At 47.7% G+C, this 17,401-nt stretch overlaps 1 protein-coding gene across 6 annotated transcripts in view; it reads left to right on the forward strand.

The window, feature by feature from the left end:
- Positions 1-17,401, forward strand: part of CEP170 (centrosomal protein 170) — a 619,381-nt gene that overhangs the window by 196,241 nt on the left and 405,739 nt on the right. For all 6 annotated transcript variants that reach the window (XM_063917739.1, XM_063917738.1, XM_063917740.1 and 3 more), the window contains exon 4: positions 9,945-10,023. In XM_063917739.1, the coding sequence (XP_063773809.1) occupies positions 9,945-10,023 (79 nt within the window). The remainder of the gene's footprint in view (positions 1-9,944; positions 10,024-17,401) is intronic.

A 17,401-nucleotide genomic window follows, 5' to 3' on the forward strand; every position in this document is an offset into this window, starting at 1 on the left:
CCCCCTCCCTATAGTGTGCTCCCCTGTAGCCAGCCTCCATACCCCCTCCCCCCAGTGTGCTCTCCTGTAGCCAGCCACCAAACCCCCCTCCCTATAGTATGCTCCCCTGTAGCCAGCCACCAAACCCCCCCTCCCCATAGTATTCTCCCATGTAGCTAGTGCTCACCTATAGATAGCCTCCAGCCAACCCCGTTAGTGTCCACCCCTGAAGCCAGCCTCCAAACCCCCCACATATATAAAATACTCATAAATATATATATATATATATATATATATATATATACATATACATACATACATACATAAATTTCTGCTGCGGGGTACACTGGGCTCCACAAGGATTAACATTGGGGTGTAGAGTAGGATCTTGATCCGAGGCACCAACAGGCTCAAAGCTTTGACTGTTCCCAAGATGCACAGCGCCGCCTCCTCTATAAACCCGCATCCGTGCACAGGAGCTCAGTTTGTAAGTTGGTGCCATGCAGTAAGCAGGCATACAACAGGGGGCTGCTCCTGCAGCTCTAAGAAAAAGCTATTTTTCAGAAGAAAGAATAATTGAAGACTTCAAGGGCTGCAGCAGTGTTAGATGTCAGTCAGACATACCCTGCTGCAGCTCCATCACTCCACCAGCGGCGCTGTATACTCCGGCGCCCTGGTTGCCTGGTCACTACAGCGGGGCTCCGATGTTCTTCTCTACGTTAGTCACACACTCACTGCTGTCTCCTGGATCGCGTGGCCGCATTCAAACGGGAGGTAAGGGGTCTTTTTGACCCGCTGTAATCGCAATCCGGCGTGGGAGGCGGGCTGCGCACGCTGGCGTGGACGCTGTAAGGGGCAGCCGCTACACTAGCCTCCGGGACACAGTGCACAGGAGGGGTTTTGTCTCTGTAAAACCCGTTTTATTACGGTCCGCAGCGGCCGGTGGGGAAGCCAGCAGGGGGATAAGGCCTGACCTGTAGCCCCTCCCCCAGCCCCAGGGCGCCATTTGGGTAAATGTTCCCGCCCTGGAGCTGCATGTATATCTCCCTCACTCCCCGTCAGCCGCCATTACACGGAGCTGCGCTGTTCCTGGGACTGCTGGGGTAAATCCTCCTCTGTAAAGCCGCCTGCTCATCAGCGCTGTGCATTTTACAGAACACTTTTAAGTATTCTACCTGTCAGTGGACAGTGTTAGTTAAGAAAGAGTGCATACAGTCAGGGTTGTGTGGTGCAAACACCCTGTGTGTGTCTGTGTGTGTGTGCTTGTAGCTGTTTCGTGGCTTCCATCTCGTGTATTTCACTCAGCTTGCTACTCCTATATTCTGTAACCTGAGGGGGCTAAGTGCGTCAGGTTTGTTAACTGATATAGGTATTTCACAAAATATACTTGTTGTGTATTTGTCTTTGTGATTTATAGCCACCATATATCTCTTGAATTCCCAGTTTGTGCTGACACACTACACTGGGAGTTCTTGCTAGGTATGTCGCTGCTAATATTGTACTAGGTTGCCTGGTATTGAGCTTATCATTATGTCAGTTACACGGGGCAACGGAACTAGGGCTTCTCCCACATTGCGTGGTGGTAATGCTGCAGACACTTTTGAGGAAAACATGGCAGCAGAGAGTTCAGATTCAGGGTGTTCCTTACCTCCCAGTGGGTCTGTAGCACCGGGGGCCACTAATGACCCACCTTGGGCTACCTTCTCCACGTTATTAAATACGCTGGTAATAAAACTTACGCCCCCTGTGGGACCTCCTATGCCTGTGCAGCAGTTTATGGTCCCTGCAGTCAATCCGCCACGGGCAGATCAAATCTCATCTCAGTTACAGCACTTGAACCGATCGCTGACTAAAATCAAGTCTCACTCTCGCCCGCCTAAGACTAAGAAGTCTTCTAAACGGGCCGCTACGTCCTCACAATCCACCGCTGTTCCGGACACATCCTCTGAGCAGGATGGCGCATATACTGACCCCACGGACACTGTCTCTGATTCTTCTGATGGGGATGGGAAGTCACTGGGGGATGTCCCTGATTTGGTTGAGGCTATCGGGCTCATTCTTCAAGTCTCTGATGAACCTGAGCCTGGGGCTGTCTCTAAAAATCCGGACAGATTTAAACGTAAGAAGATGGTTAAACAAGTTTTACCTCATTCTCAACACCTGGCTGACATACGTCAGGAATCTTGGGAAAATCCGGGAACTAAATTCAAACCGCATAAGAGACTGTTGGCTCGCTATCCTCTCTCTGCAGAGCTATGTAAAAATTGGGAAACTCCTCCACCTGTAGATTCTCAGGTGGCAAGACTCGTAGTTTCTTCAGCTCTGCCTGTGACTACCGTCACCTCTCTGAAGGAACCGACGGATAGACGTGTGGAGGGTTGTTTGAAAGCGATTTACACCCTAACGGGGGCTGTGCATAGACCAACCATTGCAGCGACATAGGCTGCTGAAGCTGTTGAAGCATGGGCTCAGGAGCTGGAGGCCGAACTACCTTCCAATGCTTCTGATCATGCTAGACAATGTCTCTCATATATTGCCACGGCTTCTCTTTACCTTAAGGCTTCCGATGCCAGGGTGCGTATCCTGTGGTTGAGATCCTGGTCGGTGGATATGGATTCTAAGAAAACCCTGGAGGTGCTTCCTTTTAAGGGAGACATTCTTTTTGGAGAAGACCTCAATAAGATTGTGGCTGACCTGGCTTCGGCTTAAACAGCTTGCCTACCAAGTACGGCTCCTTCTGTGCCAAAGGCTAAAAGTACTTTCTCTCGTCCCTTTCGTCCTCCAGGAAAAGCAAAAGTCAGGCGTACCCGAAACAAGCTCGTACTTCCAAGCCCAGACCAAAGCAGGCATGGGCTGCCCGTCAGCCTGCTTCCAAAACTGACAAGCCTGCCGCATGACGGGGTGGGCCTCCTCCTGGGGGATCCCAGGGTGGGTGGCCGGCTTCTAAGTTTTGCCTAGGAATGGTTGAAGACCACTTCAGATGCCTGGGTAAGGGAAGTCGTCACTCGAGGTTACGCCGCATCCTTCAAGAAACGTCTCCCTCCCTGACAGCCGTCCCTTTGGACCCGGTGAAGGCCAACACACTTCATTCAGTAGTACAATCCCTCCTGACCACAGGAGTGGTAGTACAGGTGCCTCTGGCTCAGAGAGGCAAAGGGTACTATTCACCGCTGTTTCTAGTCCCGAAACCGAACGGGTCCTCGCGGCCCATTCTCAATCTCAAGTCCTTGAACAAGCATGTGAGGGTCTCCAAGTTTCGTATGGAAACTCTACGCTCTATTGTTCTGGCCTGGGTACTATATGGTCTACCTGGACATACAGGAGGCCTACCTGCATGTTCCTATTGCAATGTCACATCAGCAGTACCTGAGGTTTGCGGTGGGCAACCTTCATTACCAATTTTAGGCGTTACCCTTTGGTTTGACAACGGCCCTGCGAGTTTTCCCCAAAGTAATGGTGGTAATGACGGCGGTACTCCGTCAAGGGGTCAGGATCCTGCCGTACCAGGACGATTTGTTCATCTTGGCAAATTCCCCAGAACTTCTCCTGCATCATCTAGATCTGACTATCCAGTTTATGAAAACCCACAGGTGGCTAGTCAACTGGATGGAATCAATCTTCCCTGGTTCCTGCTCGGAGCATGGTGCACCTGGGAGCGTTATTGGACACTCAAAACCAGTGGTTGTTCTTGTCTCAGGAGAAAGTCCTGAAGCTTCAGGACAGGATTCGATGCTTCGTATCTCGTTTGCAAGTGTCGATACATTCGGCAATGCAAGTGCTAGGTCTCATGGTGTCGGCTTTCGACATGGTGGAGTATGCTCATTTCCATTCTCGCCCTCTGTAGAAGTTAATTCTTGCCAAGTGGGATAGCCTGCCTCAACGGATCAGATCTCAAATGATCTCGTTCTCTCCGGAGGTCCGCCTGTCACTAAGCTGGTGGCTTCAGGACCATCGATTGAGCAGGGGTCGTCGCTTCTGGATATCCAACTGGGTCCTGCTGACGACAGATGCCAGTGTGAGAGGTTGGGGCGCGGTGTTGGAACAACACTCCCTTCAGGGTCGGTGGACCGAGGAGGAGTCTCTACTCCCGATAAACATTCTGGAATTGCGGGCATTGTTCAATGCACTGAACCTGGCCCAGCATTTGATACAGAACAGACCTATTGAAGTACAGTCGGACAACGCCACCGCGGTAGCTTACATGAATCATCAAGGCGGCACTCGAAGCCGCATGGCAATGAGGGAAGTGTCACAGATTCTTCAGTGGGCGGAACGCCATCTGCCGGCCATATCCGCAGTGTTCATTCCGGGGATCCTGAACTGGGAAGCAGACTTTCTCAGTCGTCAGAACGTACATGCCGGAGAGTGGAGCCTCCATCCAGATGTTTTAACTTCTCGTGGACAAGTGGGACCTTCCAGATGTGGACCTGATGGCATCTCGACACAATCACAAGGTTCCGGTCTTTGCAGCAAAAACAAGGGATCCTCAAGGAGCGTTCGTGGATGCTCTATCAATTCCATGGAACTTTCGGCTGCCGTACGTGTTCCCTCCGGTGTCACTCCTGCCCAGAGTAATACGGAAGTTCAAGCAAGAAGGAGTAAACCTACTTCTGATTGCTCCAGCGTGGCCCAGACAACACTGGTTCTCCGATCTATAGGACCTCTCGCTAGATCGTCCCCTTCTACTTCCAGAACGACCAGACCTCCTTGTTCAGGGCCCTTGTGTTTACCAGGACTTGGCCCGTCTGGCTTTGACGGCATGGCTCTTGAAGCTTCCGTCTTGAGGGCCAAGGGTTTTTCTGAGGCGGCCATTCAAACTAAAGCGCAACGGATTTTGCTGCGCTATATAAGAAACTGTTAATAAATAAATAAATGTTGAAGGCCCGTAAGCCGGCTTCTCCTCAGATTTACCATAGGGTCTGGAATTCTTACTTTACTTGGTGCGCGTCTCATAATCATGACGTTTTCAAGTTTAGTACGGCCAAACTGTTGGCCTTCATTCAACAGGGCCTGGACTTAGGTCTCGTCTGGCCTCCCTTAAGGTTCACATTTCTGCCTTGTCGGTTTGGTTTCAGAGAAAGATTGCTGCCCTTCCTGATGTTCATACCTATACTCAGGGCGTGTTGCGGATTCAACCACCTGTGGCCCCTTGGGATCTGTCGGTGGTTCTGGAGGCCTTGCAAGAGTCTCCGTTTGAACCTCTTGTGTCTGCAGAACTTAAGTGGCTTTCACTTAAGGTTTCGTTTTTGCTGGCTATCGCTTCAGCTAGAAGGGTCTCGGACTTGGGTGCCTTATCCTGTAAGTCCCCCTACCTGATTTTTCACCGTGACCGGGCGGTTCTTAGAACGCGTCCGGGTTATTTACCCAAGGTGGTGTCCTCCTTCCACCTTAACCAGGAGATTGTGGTTCTGGCCTTTAATTCTCCTGAGTTGTCATCTAAAGAGCAGTCTTTGGATGTGGTACGGGCTCTCCGTATCTATGTGAAGAGAACCCCCTCAATTCGGAAATCTGATTCCCTTTTTGTACTGTTTGGTTTTCACAAATGTGGCTGGCCTGCTAACAAGCAGATCTTGACCAGATGGATTAGAATGGTGATTGCACATGTTTATGTACAGGCTGGCCTTCCAGCTCCTGCTACCATTAAAGCCCATTCTACTCTGCCTGTCGGACCTTCTTGGGTGGCCCGCCGTGATGCGACCCTTGAACAATTGTGCAAGGCGGCTACGTGGTCCTCAGTGAACACGTTAATTAGGGTCTATGCCTTCGATACTTCAGCCTCCCAGGATGCTTCCTTTGGACGCCGGGTTCTTGTGCCCGCTATAGTGCGTCCCCTCCCATAAGGAACTGCTTTAGGACATCCCCGATGTTGATCCTTGTGGAGCCCAGTGTACCCTGCAGCAGAAAACAAGATTTATGGTAAGAACTTACCGTTGTTAAATCTCTTTCTGCGAGGTACACTGGGCTCCACAAGGCGCCCACCCTGACGCACTTGGCTTCTTTGGGTTGGTATGGCTTTAGCCGCTGACACCCTCTCCTGTCGTGAGTGTGTGGTGTACTACTCACGATTGTCTATCTCTGGTACCTGCTACTGCATTGGACTGGTTAACGAAACTGAGCTCCCTGTGCGTGGAGGCGGGGTTATAGAGGAGGCGGCGCTATGCATCTTGGGAACAGTCAAGGCTTTGAGCCTGTTGGTTCCTCTGTTCAAGATCCTACTCTACACCCCGATGTTAATCCATGTGGAACCCAGTGTACCTCGCAGAAAGAGATTTAACAACAATAAGTTCTTACCATAAACCTAGTTTTTGGGGCCCGGAACACGTATTTTTCTGAGGCCCCCCCATCAACCTCTATGTGTGTGTGTGTGTGTGTGTGTGTGTGTGTATATATATATATATATATATATATATATATATATATATATATATATATATACCAATATGAATATATATTATACATACAAGTGTGTTGAGAGGGGTTGATGAGGGGCCCCAGAGAAATACGTGTTCCGGGACCCAAAATTTCTGTCGCCGGCCCTGTATAAAAGAACAGAACACTTAACAGAGCAGACTGCAATGTTTATATCCATAAAACCTTCTGCAAAGAACATAGGACTAAAGCTGGCCATACACTTATCCGATATGGCTACTTTTCACCTGATTCCGACAGATCGGCCCGAGAAATAGGGTAAAAAGTTGCCAAACAAGATGTATTTGACATTCTATCCAATCTGCGGTCCCGTGCGCATCGGATTGGAATCAGAGATCAGACGTGCTGTACGTCCAACCACCGACTCGGGGCGGGCTCCGGCAGAGGGGAACAGGATCGCATGTGATATGTCACACGCAAAAGGGCCGCATGCAATATATTGTAGGAGAAGTCGCAGTAATGTATGGGTGGCCTTTAGAATCTATTGTGCAGCTTTTATATGATATGAATGATTATAAAACTGGCAGTAAGGTTATTGTTGCTAAATGTACATTTTTTTTTAACTCTACAATAAATAATAATAATAATGATTAAGTACCTGGTGAAGATTTGCCCGCTAGTCATCTGTAATTGTAGCAGAATAACTTGCAGGGAACTACAGTAAGCATATTCTCCCATATGCAAAGTTGTACGTCTAGTTTGATAGCCCTTGTCCTCATCAGGGCACGCCTGTATAAGCCTATTCTTAGTGCATATAGTATTCTTGGAAGTAGGTTGAATTATGCTTCTATTCCCCCTCTACAAAGTGGTGACTTGCTTGAACTACTGTACGTACGATTCTGCATCGCTCATACACTTTGTAGACAAAAGTAATTGGACACTGACAGCAAACAGATCAACAAGATTTTATTGATGTCAGTACTTTGTAAGTCCACCACGTGCAGTGATTACTATAGACACCCTTCTTGGCAAACTGTCCGCAAGTTCCTGGACAACAGCAGGCAGTACTATATGTTTTGCCATTCCTCCTTAAGTACAGTTACCAAGTGTCAAGGTCAAGTTGGTCTAGGAAGCACCCGTCGCTTCAGTTCATCCCAAAGGTTCTCAGTGGGGTTAAGATCTGGACTCTGAGCTGGCCTGTCCATCCAATTTACCAGATATTCTGTATACCAGTCCAACATGGCTCTGGAAACATGGTATCGCGCAGCCTACGATGAGCCCCTTTTCAAACTCTGTTAGCAACATCCGAAAGGCTATTTAATTAGCAAATGATCTAATCATTGTCCCTCTATCCGTTTTATACTTTCACAAACGCAGTCTGCTGCAGGAGCACACCATTTTGCTTACGCGGGTGTTGTCCAATCACTCTTGTCTACATAGTGTACTTCCATATGATTGGTTCCAGAGCATGCGCAATGCAAAAACACAAGACTTATTCTGCAATCGGAATTTATATTCAACTAACATCCCCTAAGTGTTTATTTACTTGCTAGATTATATGTCTTTGTGATAGCTTTCTATTTTTGGCCAGTGTTATAACCTTTACATTATATTGACATGTTCTGTCTTTCCTTCGGACTGTGGGGCAGATGTATTAACCTGGAGAAGGCATAAGGAAGTGATAAACCAGTGATATGTGCAAGGTGATAAAGGCAGTAGCCAATCAGCTCCAATATGTAAATTAACAGTTAGGATCTGATTGGCTGGTGCGTTATCACCTTGTACATATCACTGGTTTATCACTTCCTTATGCCTTCTCCAGGCTTAATACATCTGCCCCTGTGTTCTCTGAGCTTGTTTAAAACTACTGGAAAGCTGTAACCTATAATCAGCAACTCCATGTTATTGCTTTTTTAAATCTTTTTACTGTATCCTTCCAGCAAGCGATAGGTTAGCCTAGCAAGCTTATTTACATCCATCGGCTTTAAATACCACATTGTAAAAATGGCTCCGCTATTATTTGCCTCTATTATCCCCCAATTTCCAAACCAAAAGACATGTAGGTTTGGCAGTTATGTCAAGGAAACCTGATGCATTCTAAACTGCCTTTATAGGTTGCCATATTTCTTAATAATAGTACTATCAGTATTATCATTTTACTAATAAGGATCTTAGCATTAATCACACACATATTTGGCTGCATTTCACTATTAAGCAAGTGGCTTCAAATGAATTTATTACTACAACATAGTCCAACTAAGCTTTAGTTTAGAATGTTAACAGCACTGACTGGCTTCCTGCTGTGTAATCTCAGATTAGGTGTGCATGCTGGGTGTGGTATAGAAGATCTACAGTAAATGGGTAGACAGTCATTAGGTCGACCCCAATATGGCCGACAGGGGTCAAAAGGTCAACCTGGAAAAGGTAGACAGTGTATAAGGTTGACAGGCAAAATGTCAATATGGAAATGGATGACACAAAAATTGTCAACACAGTGTTTTGTGGGTTTATTTTTTTTATGTGTCATTTTGTATGGGTTATCATATGTGACCCCCATCAGTGGAAACGTGTACCTTTGCAGACTCGTTCCACTTGCCACTCTTCAGCCAGGTAACTATTCCCAATCATAGTCTTGTGTATAGAAAATCAAGCCAAAGTTGGATAAATATGAAAAAAAACATGTGTTGACCATTGTTATGTCGACTTTTTGTACCTGTCGACCTAATGCATGTCGAACATATATTGTCAGCCTATTGGTTGTCTACTTAGTTACTGTCAACCTATACATTGGAACCCGTGCAGGCTAACCTAGTACAATACTATTCAGTATTTGGATTGTCTAGTCTGCTCCCTCAAACATTGTTTTATGTTACCTAGGTGTATAGGCTGGGCCACCAAGAGATTGGCAAGGCCCTGGTGCTCAGGAAGGTGTGGCCTCATCCATTGGGGTCCCTATTTGATGGAGCGTGGCTATGGTTCTGCTTCCCTTCCTCACTGATGCACTGTAGATTTCTTCATTGTAAGAAAAATAAAAAAATAAAACATTTTTAAAATATACAACACTGCACAGTTTATTGGTATGTACAGAATCACCAGCAAAAAAGTATTTCTTTTATCCCAAAAATAAAAAATATAGAAACACTTTATTTTAGCCAATCTTAACTTTATTACAATACATTTCAATGATGGAATTAGCCTTTATATAGTGACAATATATATGATGGCAACTGTTGTAAGAAAATACTGGTAGTATGGATCAGGAACAGGAATCTAAACTATTACTGCAACAATAAACGTAGTCATCTTTGGTACGTTGTAATGCCGGAATGAACATGAGATCAGGATAAGCGTTTATCCCTCACCACATAACTGAATTTATGGATGACATATAAACATAATTTACTTAATTGAATATTTCTTTCTACATATTTCAACTTTTGGCCTAGGGGTGCCGTGAAAAAAATTCTGATACTCTAGGGTGCCGTGATTCAAAAAAGTTTGGGATCCACTGCTCTAGCGACTTGTAATCTTCATATGTATATAATACTAACACTATCAGTGTTATGTTAAATTTTAATGTTTGTTTTTCATTACAGACATTTGTGAATGATATCAGGATTCTGGAACAAACTTACATTACTTTGAAGCTTGATGATAAACTGAGATTTGGATATGATATCCTTTCATTTATTTATGTGTAATTTTTTTACAGGCTGCATTTATGAAATTTAGAAAGCATAGACAGTTGCAAAATATTAAATAGATGAGAGTAGGTAAAGTAAGTAAGCAATAGTCTATTTTTCTCTGACGTCCTAGTGGATGCTGGGAACTCCGTAAGGACCATGGGGAATAGCGGCTCCGCAGGAGTCTGGGCACATCTAAAGAAAGCTTTAGGACTACCTGGTGTGCACTGGCTCCTCCCCCTATGACCCTCCTCCAAGCCTCAGTTGGATCTCTGTGCCCGAACGAGAAGGGTGCACACTAGGGGCTCTCCTGAGCTCTTTGTGAAAGTTTTAGTTTAGGTTTATTATTTTCAGTGAGACCTGCTGGCAACAGGCTCACTGCATCGAGGGACTAAGGGGAGAAGAAGCGAACTCACCTGCGTGCAGAGTGGATTGGGCTTCTTGGCTACTGGACATTAGCTCCAGAGGGACGATCACAGGTCCAGCCTGGATGGGTCCCGGAGCCGCGCCGCCGGCCCCCTTACAGAGCCAGAAGAGCGAAGAGGTCCGGAAAATCGGCGGCAGAAGACGGTCCTGTCTTCAGATAAGGTAGCGCACAGCACTGCAGCTGTGCGCCATTGCTCTCAGCACACTTCACACTCCGGTCACTGAGGGTGCAGGGCGCTGGGGGGGCAGCGCCCTGAGACGCAATAAATCGATAAAAACCTTATATGGCTAAAATAAATGCATCACATATAGCTCCTGGGCTATATGGATGCATTTAACCCCTGCCAGAACATACAGAAAAACGGATGATAAGGCCGCCGAGAAGGGGGCGGAGCCTATCTCCTCAGCACACTGGCGCCATTTTCCCTCACAGCTCCGTTGGAGGGAAGCTCCCTGGCTCTCCCCTGCAGTCACTACACTACAGAAAGGGGTTAAAAAAGAGAGGGGGGCACTAATTAGGCGCAGTATAAATAATACAGCAGCTATAAAGGGGAAAACACTTATATAAGGTTATCCCTGTATATATATAGCGCTCTGGTGTGTGCTGGCAAACTCTCCCTCTGTCTCCCCAAAGGGCTAGTGGGGTCCTGTCCTCTATCAGAGCACTCCCTGTGTGTGTGCTGTGTGTCGGTACGTTTGTGTCGACATGTATGAGGAGAAAAATGATGTGGAGACGGAGCAGAGTGTCTGTAATAGTGATGTCACCCCCTAGGGGGTCGACACCTGAGTGGATGTACTGTTGAAAATTACGTGACAGTGTCAGCTCTGTATAAAAGACAGTGGTTGACATGAGACAGCCGGCTACTCAGCTTGTGCATGTCCAGACGTCTCATGGGCCGTCAGGGGCTCTAAAGCGCCCGTTACCTCAGATGGCAAATACAGACGCCGACACGGATACTGACTTCTGTGTCGACGGTGACGAGACAAACCGTGTTTTCCAATAGGGCCACACGTTACATGATTGAGGCAAAGGAAAATGTTTACACATTTCTGATAATATGAGTACCACCAAAAAGGGGTATTATGTTGGTGAGGAAAAACTACGTGTAGTTTTCCTGAATCTGAGAAATAAAATGAGGTGTGTGATGATGCGTGGGTTTCCCCCCGATAACAATTGATAATTTCTAAAAAGTTATTGGCAGTATACCTTTTCCCGCCAGAGGTTAGGGTGCGTTGGGAAACACCCCCTAGGGGGGATAAGGCGCTCACACGCTTGTAAGAACAAGGGCTCTACCCTCTCCTGAGATGGCCGCCCTTAAGAATCCTGCTGATAGAAAGCAGGAGGGTATCCTAAAATGTATTTACACACATACTGGTGTTATACTGCGACCAGCAATCGCCTCAGCCTGGATGTGCAGTGCTGGGTTGGCGTGGTCGGATTCCCTGACTGGAAATATTGATATCCTAGATAAGGACAGTATATTATTGCCTATAGAGCAATTAAAAGATGCATTTCTATATATGCATGATGCACAGCGGAATATTTGCCGACTGGCATCAAGTATAAGTGCGTTGTCCAATTCTACCAGTAAAGTGGTCAGGTGATGCGGATTCCAAACGGCATTTGGAAGTATTGCCTTAAAAAAGGGGACATTTGGAGTCAGTCTTTCAGACATGGTGGCCACGTCAACAGCTGGGATATCCACGTTTGTACCCCAGGTCGCCTCTCAAAATAAGACGCCGTATTATCAGGCGCAGTCCTGTTTGGCAAGCGGACAAAAGGGTTCCTCTTTTCTGCTCGTGACAGAGGGAGAGGAAAATGGCTGCAGTGATCAGCCAGTTCCCAGGAACAGAAACCCTTTTCCGCCTCTGCCAAGCCCTCAGTATGACGCTAGGGCTTTACAAGCTCAGGCACGGTGGGGGCCCGTTCTCAATGAATTTCAGTGCGCAGTGGGCTCACTCGCAAGTAGACCCCTGGATCCTTCAGGTAATATTTCAGGGGTACAAATTGGAATTCGAGACGTATTCCCCTCGCCGTTTCCAAAAAAGTCTGTTTTACCGACGTCTCCCGCTGACAGGGAGGCAGTTTTGGAAGCCATTCACAAGCTGTATTCCCAGCAGGTGATAATTAAATACCCCTCCTGCAACAGGGAACGGGGTATTATTCCACACTATTGTGGTACCGAAGCCAGACGGCTCGGTGAGACCGATTTTAAAATCTAAAAGCTTTGAACACTTACATACAGAGGTTCAAATTCAAGATTGAGTCACTCAGAGCAGTGATTGCGAACCTGGAAGAAGGGGACTACATGATGTCTCGGGACATCAAGGATGCTTACCTTCATGTCAAAATTTACCCTTCTCACCAAGGGTATCTCAGGTTATGATACAGAACTGTCACTATCAGTTCAGACGCTGCCGTAGGGATGATCCACGGCACCCCGGGTCTTTACTGAAGTAATGACCGAAATGATGATATTCCTTCGAAGGAAGGGAATTTTAGTTATCCTTTACTTGGACGATTCCCTGATAAGGGTAAGATCCAGGGAACAGTTGGAGATTGGTGTAGCACTATCTCAGGTAGTGTTGCGGCAGCACGATTGGATTCTCAATATTCCAAAATCGCAGCTGGTTCTGACGACTTGCCTTCGGTTCCTAGGGATGATCCTGGACACAGTCCAGAAAGAAGGTGTTTCTCCCGGAGGAGAAAGCCAGGGAGTTATCCGAGCTAGTCAGGAACCTCCTAAAACCGAACCAAGTCTCAGTGCATCAATGCACAAGGGTTCTGGGTAAAAATGGTGGCTTCCTACGAAGCAATCCCATTCGGCAGATTCCACGCAAGACTTTCCAGTGGAACCTACTGGACAAATGGTCCGGGTCGCATCTTTAGATGCATCAGCGGATAACCCTGTCACCAAGGACAAGGGTATCCCTCCTGTGGTGGTTGCAGAGTGCTCATCTTCTAGAGGGCCGCAGATTCGGCATTCAGGACTGGGTCCTGGTGACCACGGATGCCAGCCTGCGAGGCTGGGGAGCAGTCACACAGGGAAGGAATATCCAGGGCTTATGGTCAAGCCTGGAGACATCACTTCACATAAATATCCTGAAGCTAAGGGCCATTTACAATGCTCTAAGCTTAGCAAGACCTCTGCTTCAAGGTCAGCCGGTGTTGATCCAGTCGGACAACATTACGGCAGTCACCCACGTAAACAGACAGGGTGCCACAAGAAGCAGGAGGGCAATGGCAGAAGCTGCAAGGATTCTTCGCTGGGCGAAAAACCATGTGATAGCACTGTCAGCAGTTTTCATTCCGGGAGTGGACAACTGGGAAGCAGATTTCCTCAGCAAGACCTCCACCCGGGAGAGTGGGGACTTCACCCAGAAGTCTTCCACATGATTATAAACCGTTGGGAAAAACTCGACAGGTATTGCGCCAGGTCAAGGGACCCTCAGGCAATAGCTGTAGATGCTCTGGTAACACCGTGGGTGTACCAATCAGTGTATGGGTTCCCTCCTCTGCCTCTCATACCCAAGGTACTGAGATTGATAAGATGGAGAGGAGTAAGCACTATATTCGTGGCTCCGGATTGGCCAAGAAGGACTTGGTAACCGGAACTTCAAGAGATGCTCACGGAGGATCCGTGGCCTCTACCTCTAAGAAGGGACCTGCTCCAGCAAGGACCTTGTCTGTTCCAAGACTTACCGCGGCTGCGTTGACGGCATGGCGGTTGAACGCCGGATCCTGAAGGAAAAAGGCATTCCGGATGAAGTCATCCCTATCCTGATCAAAGCCAGGAAGGATGTAACCGCAAAACATTATCACCGCATTTGGCGAAAATATGTTGCGTGGTGCGAGGCCAGTAAGGCCCGACGGAGGAAATTCAACTGGATCGATTCCTACATTTCCTACAAACAGGAGTATCTATGGGCCTGAAATTGGGGTCCATTAAGGTTCAAATTTCGGCTCTGTCAATTTTCTTCCAAAAAGAACTAGCTTCAGTCCCTGAAGTTCAGATGTTTGTTAAAGGGGTACTGCGTATACAGCCTCCTTTTGTGCCTTCAGTGGCACTTTGGGATCTCAAGGTAGTTTTTGGGTTCCAAAAGTCACATTGGTTTGACCCACTTAAATCTGTGGAGTTAAAATATCTCACAGGAAAAGTGGTCATGCTGTTGGCTCTGGCCTGGGCCAGGCGCGTGTCAGAATTGGCGGCTTTATCCTGAAAAAGCCCTTATCTGATTTTCCATTGGGACAGGGCGGAATTGAGGACTCGTCCTCAGTTTCTCCCTAAGGTGGTTTCAGCGTTCACCTGAACCAAACCTATGGTGGTGCCTGCGGCTACTAGGGACTTGGAGGACTCCAAGTTGCTAGACGTTGTCAGGACCCGGAAAATATATATTTCCAGGACGGCTGGAGTCAGGAAATCTGACTCGCTGTTTATCCTGTATGCACCCAACAAGCTGGGTGCTCCTGCTTCTAAGCAGACTATTGCTCGTTGGATTTGTAGTACAATTCAGCTTGCACATTCTGTGGCAGGCCTGCCACAGCCAAAAAATCTGTAAATGCCCACTCCACAAGGAAGGTGGGCTCATCTTGGGCAGCTGCCCGAGGGGTCTCGGCTTTACAACTTTGCCGAGCAGCTACTTGGTCAGGAGCAAATACGTTTGTAAAATTCTACAAATTTGATACCCTGGCTGAGGAGGACCGGGAGTTCTCTCATTTGGTGCTGCAGAGTCATCCGCACTCTCCCGCCCGTTTGGGAGCTTTGGTATAATCCCCATGGTCCTTACGGAGTTCCCAGCATCCACTAGGACGTCAGAGAAAATAAGAATTTACTTACCGATAATTCTATTTCTCGTAGTCCGTAGTGGATGCTGGGCGCCCATCCCAAGTGCGGATTGTCTGCAATACTGGTACATAATTATTGTTACCAAAAAATTCGGGTTATTGCTGTAGTGAGCCATCTTTTCTAGAGGCTCCTCTATTATCATGCTGTTAACTGGGTTCAGATCACAAGTTGTACAGTGTGATTGGTGTGGCTGGTATGAGTCTTACCCGGGATTCAAAATCCTTCCTTATTGTGTACGCTCGTCCGGGCACAGTATCCTAACTGAGGCTTGGAGGAGGGTCATAGGGGGAGGAGCCAGTGCAGACCAGGTAGTCCTAAGGCTTTCTTTAGATGTGCCCAGACTCCTGCGGAGCCGCTATTCCCCATGGTCCTTACGGAGTTCCCAGCATCCACTACGGACTACGAGAAATAGAATTATCGGTAAGTAAATTCTTATTATTACATTAGGTACAAATCCGTACTTTAAGCAAATGTGACTGAATTGATTTAATCTGACTATTGTGTAAATATACACTTTCTTTTAACAGAAATGTCAGCTGTTCGTTATCCTTGTCCCTTTGCCCATATAATAATTCAGGTACCTGATCAATGGCGGACTGTGGCAGTGACAGGTGGAAGAGGAGAGAGCTCTTAGCACTGCAGTAAGGACTGCAAGGCTGATCTAGAAGTGGACGGTGACAGAACAGCCGCTGCATCTTTGTACTCAGCAGCTGTGCAGAGTTATGCAAAAGCCGCAGGAGGCGTCTTAAGTAAAGATCCACTGCTGTTTGATCCACTGCAGCATTCAGATCAACTCCGCAACTAACTGACATCTGAATAACCCTCTGGTCCGGCCAAAATACGCAGACGGGGCTAGTGAGGCTGCTTCCCTATTTCTCTAACGTCCTAGTGGATGCTGGGGACTCCGTAAGGACCATGGGGATAGACGGGCTCCGCAGGAGACATGGGCACTTTAAGAAAGAATTTAGGTTCTGGTGTGCACTGGCTCCTCCCTCTATGCCCCTCCTCCAGACCTCAGTTTGATACTGTGCCCAGACGAGCTGGGTGCTTTTCAGTGAGCTCTCCTGAGTTTGCTGAGAGAAAGTAATTTGTTAGGTTTTTTATTTTCAGGGAGCTCTGCTGGCAACAGACTCCCTGCATCATGGGACTGAGGGGAGAGAAGCAGCCCTACTCTCTGAAGCTAGGTCCTGCTTCTTAGGCTACTGGACACCATTAGCTCCAGAGGGATCGTACGCAGGATCTCACCCTCGCCGTCCTATCCCAGAGCCGCGCCGCCGTCCCCCTCGCAGAGACGGAAGACAGAAGCCGGGTGAGTATGAGAAGCAAAGAAGACTTCACAGGAGGCAGAAGACTCCGTTCTTCACTGAGGTAACGCACAGCACTGCAGCCATTGCTCCCACACACCTTACATACTCCGGTCACTGTAAGGGTGCAGGGCGCATGGGGGGGGGGGCGCCCTGGGCCGCATTTGGGACCTCTTTTGGCAAAAGTTAAACATATATACAGCTGGGCACTGTATATATGTATGAGCCCCCGCCAAAAATTGCATATTTAAGCGGGATAGAAGCCCGCCGCCGAGGGGGCGGAGCTTCTTCCTCAGCACTCACCAGCGCCATTTTTTCTCCACAGCTCCGCTGAGAGGAAGCTCCCCAGGCTCTCCCCTGCAGATACACGGTAGAAGAGGGTTAAAAGAGAGGGGGGGGCACATAATTAGGCGCAAAAGACAATATATAAACAGCAGCTACTGGGTTAACATTAAGTTACTGTGTTATTCCTGGGTTTATAGCGCTGGGGTGTTTGCTGGCATACTCTCTCTCTGTCTCTCCTAAGGGCCTTGTGGCGGAACTGTCTTCAAAAAGGGCATTCCCTGTGTGTGTGGTGTGTCGGTACGCTTGTGTCGACATGTCTGATGAGGAAGGCTATGAGGAAGCAGAGCGGGAGCAAATGAATGTGGTGTCGGCGCTGACACCTGATTGGATGGATATGTGGAAGGTTTTAAATGATAATGTTAATTCCTTGCATAAGAGGTTAGAAAAAGCTGAAGCCTCAGGACAGTCAGGGTCCCAACCCGTGCCTGATCCTATGTCGCAGAGGCCG

Source organism: Pseudophryne corroboree, chromosome 4 (genome assembly GCF_028390025.1).
Source record: "Pseudophryne corroboree isolate aPseCor3 chromosome 4, aPseCor3.hap2, whole genome shotgun sequence".
NCBI lineage: Eukaryota > Metazoa > Chordata > Amphibia > Anura > Myobatrachidae > Pseudophryne > Pseudophryne corroboree.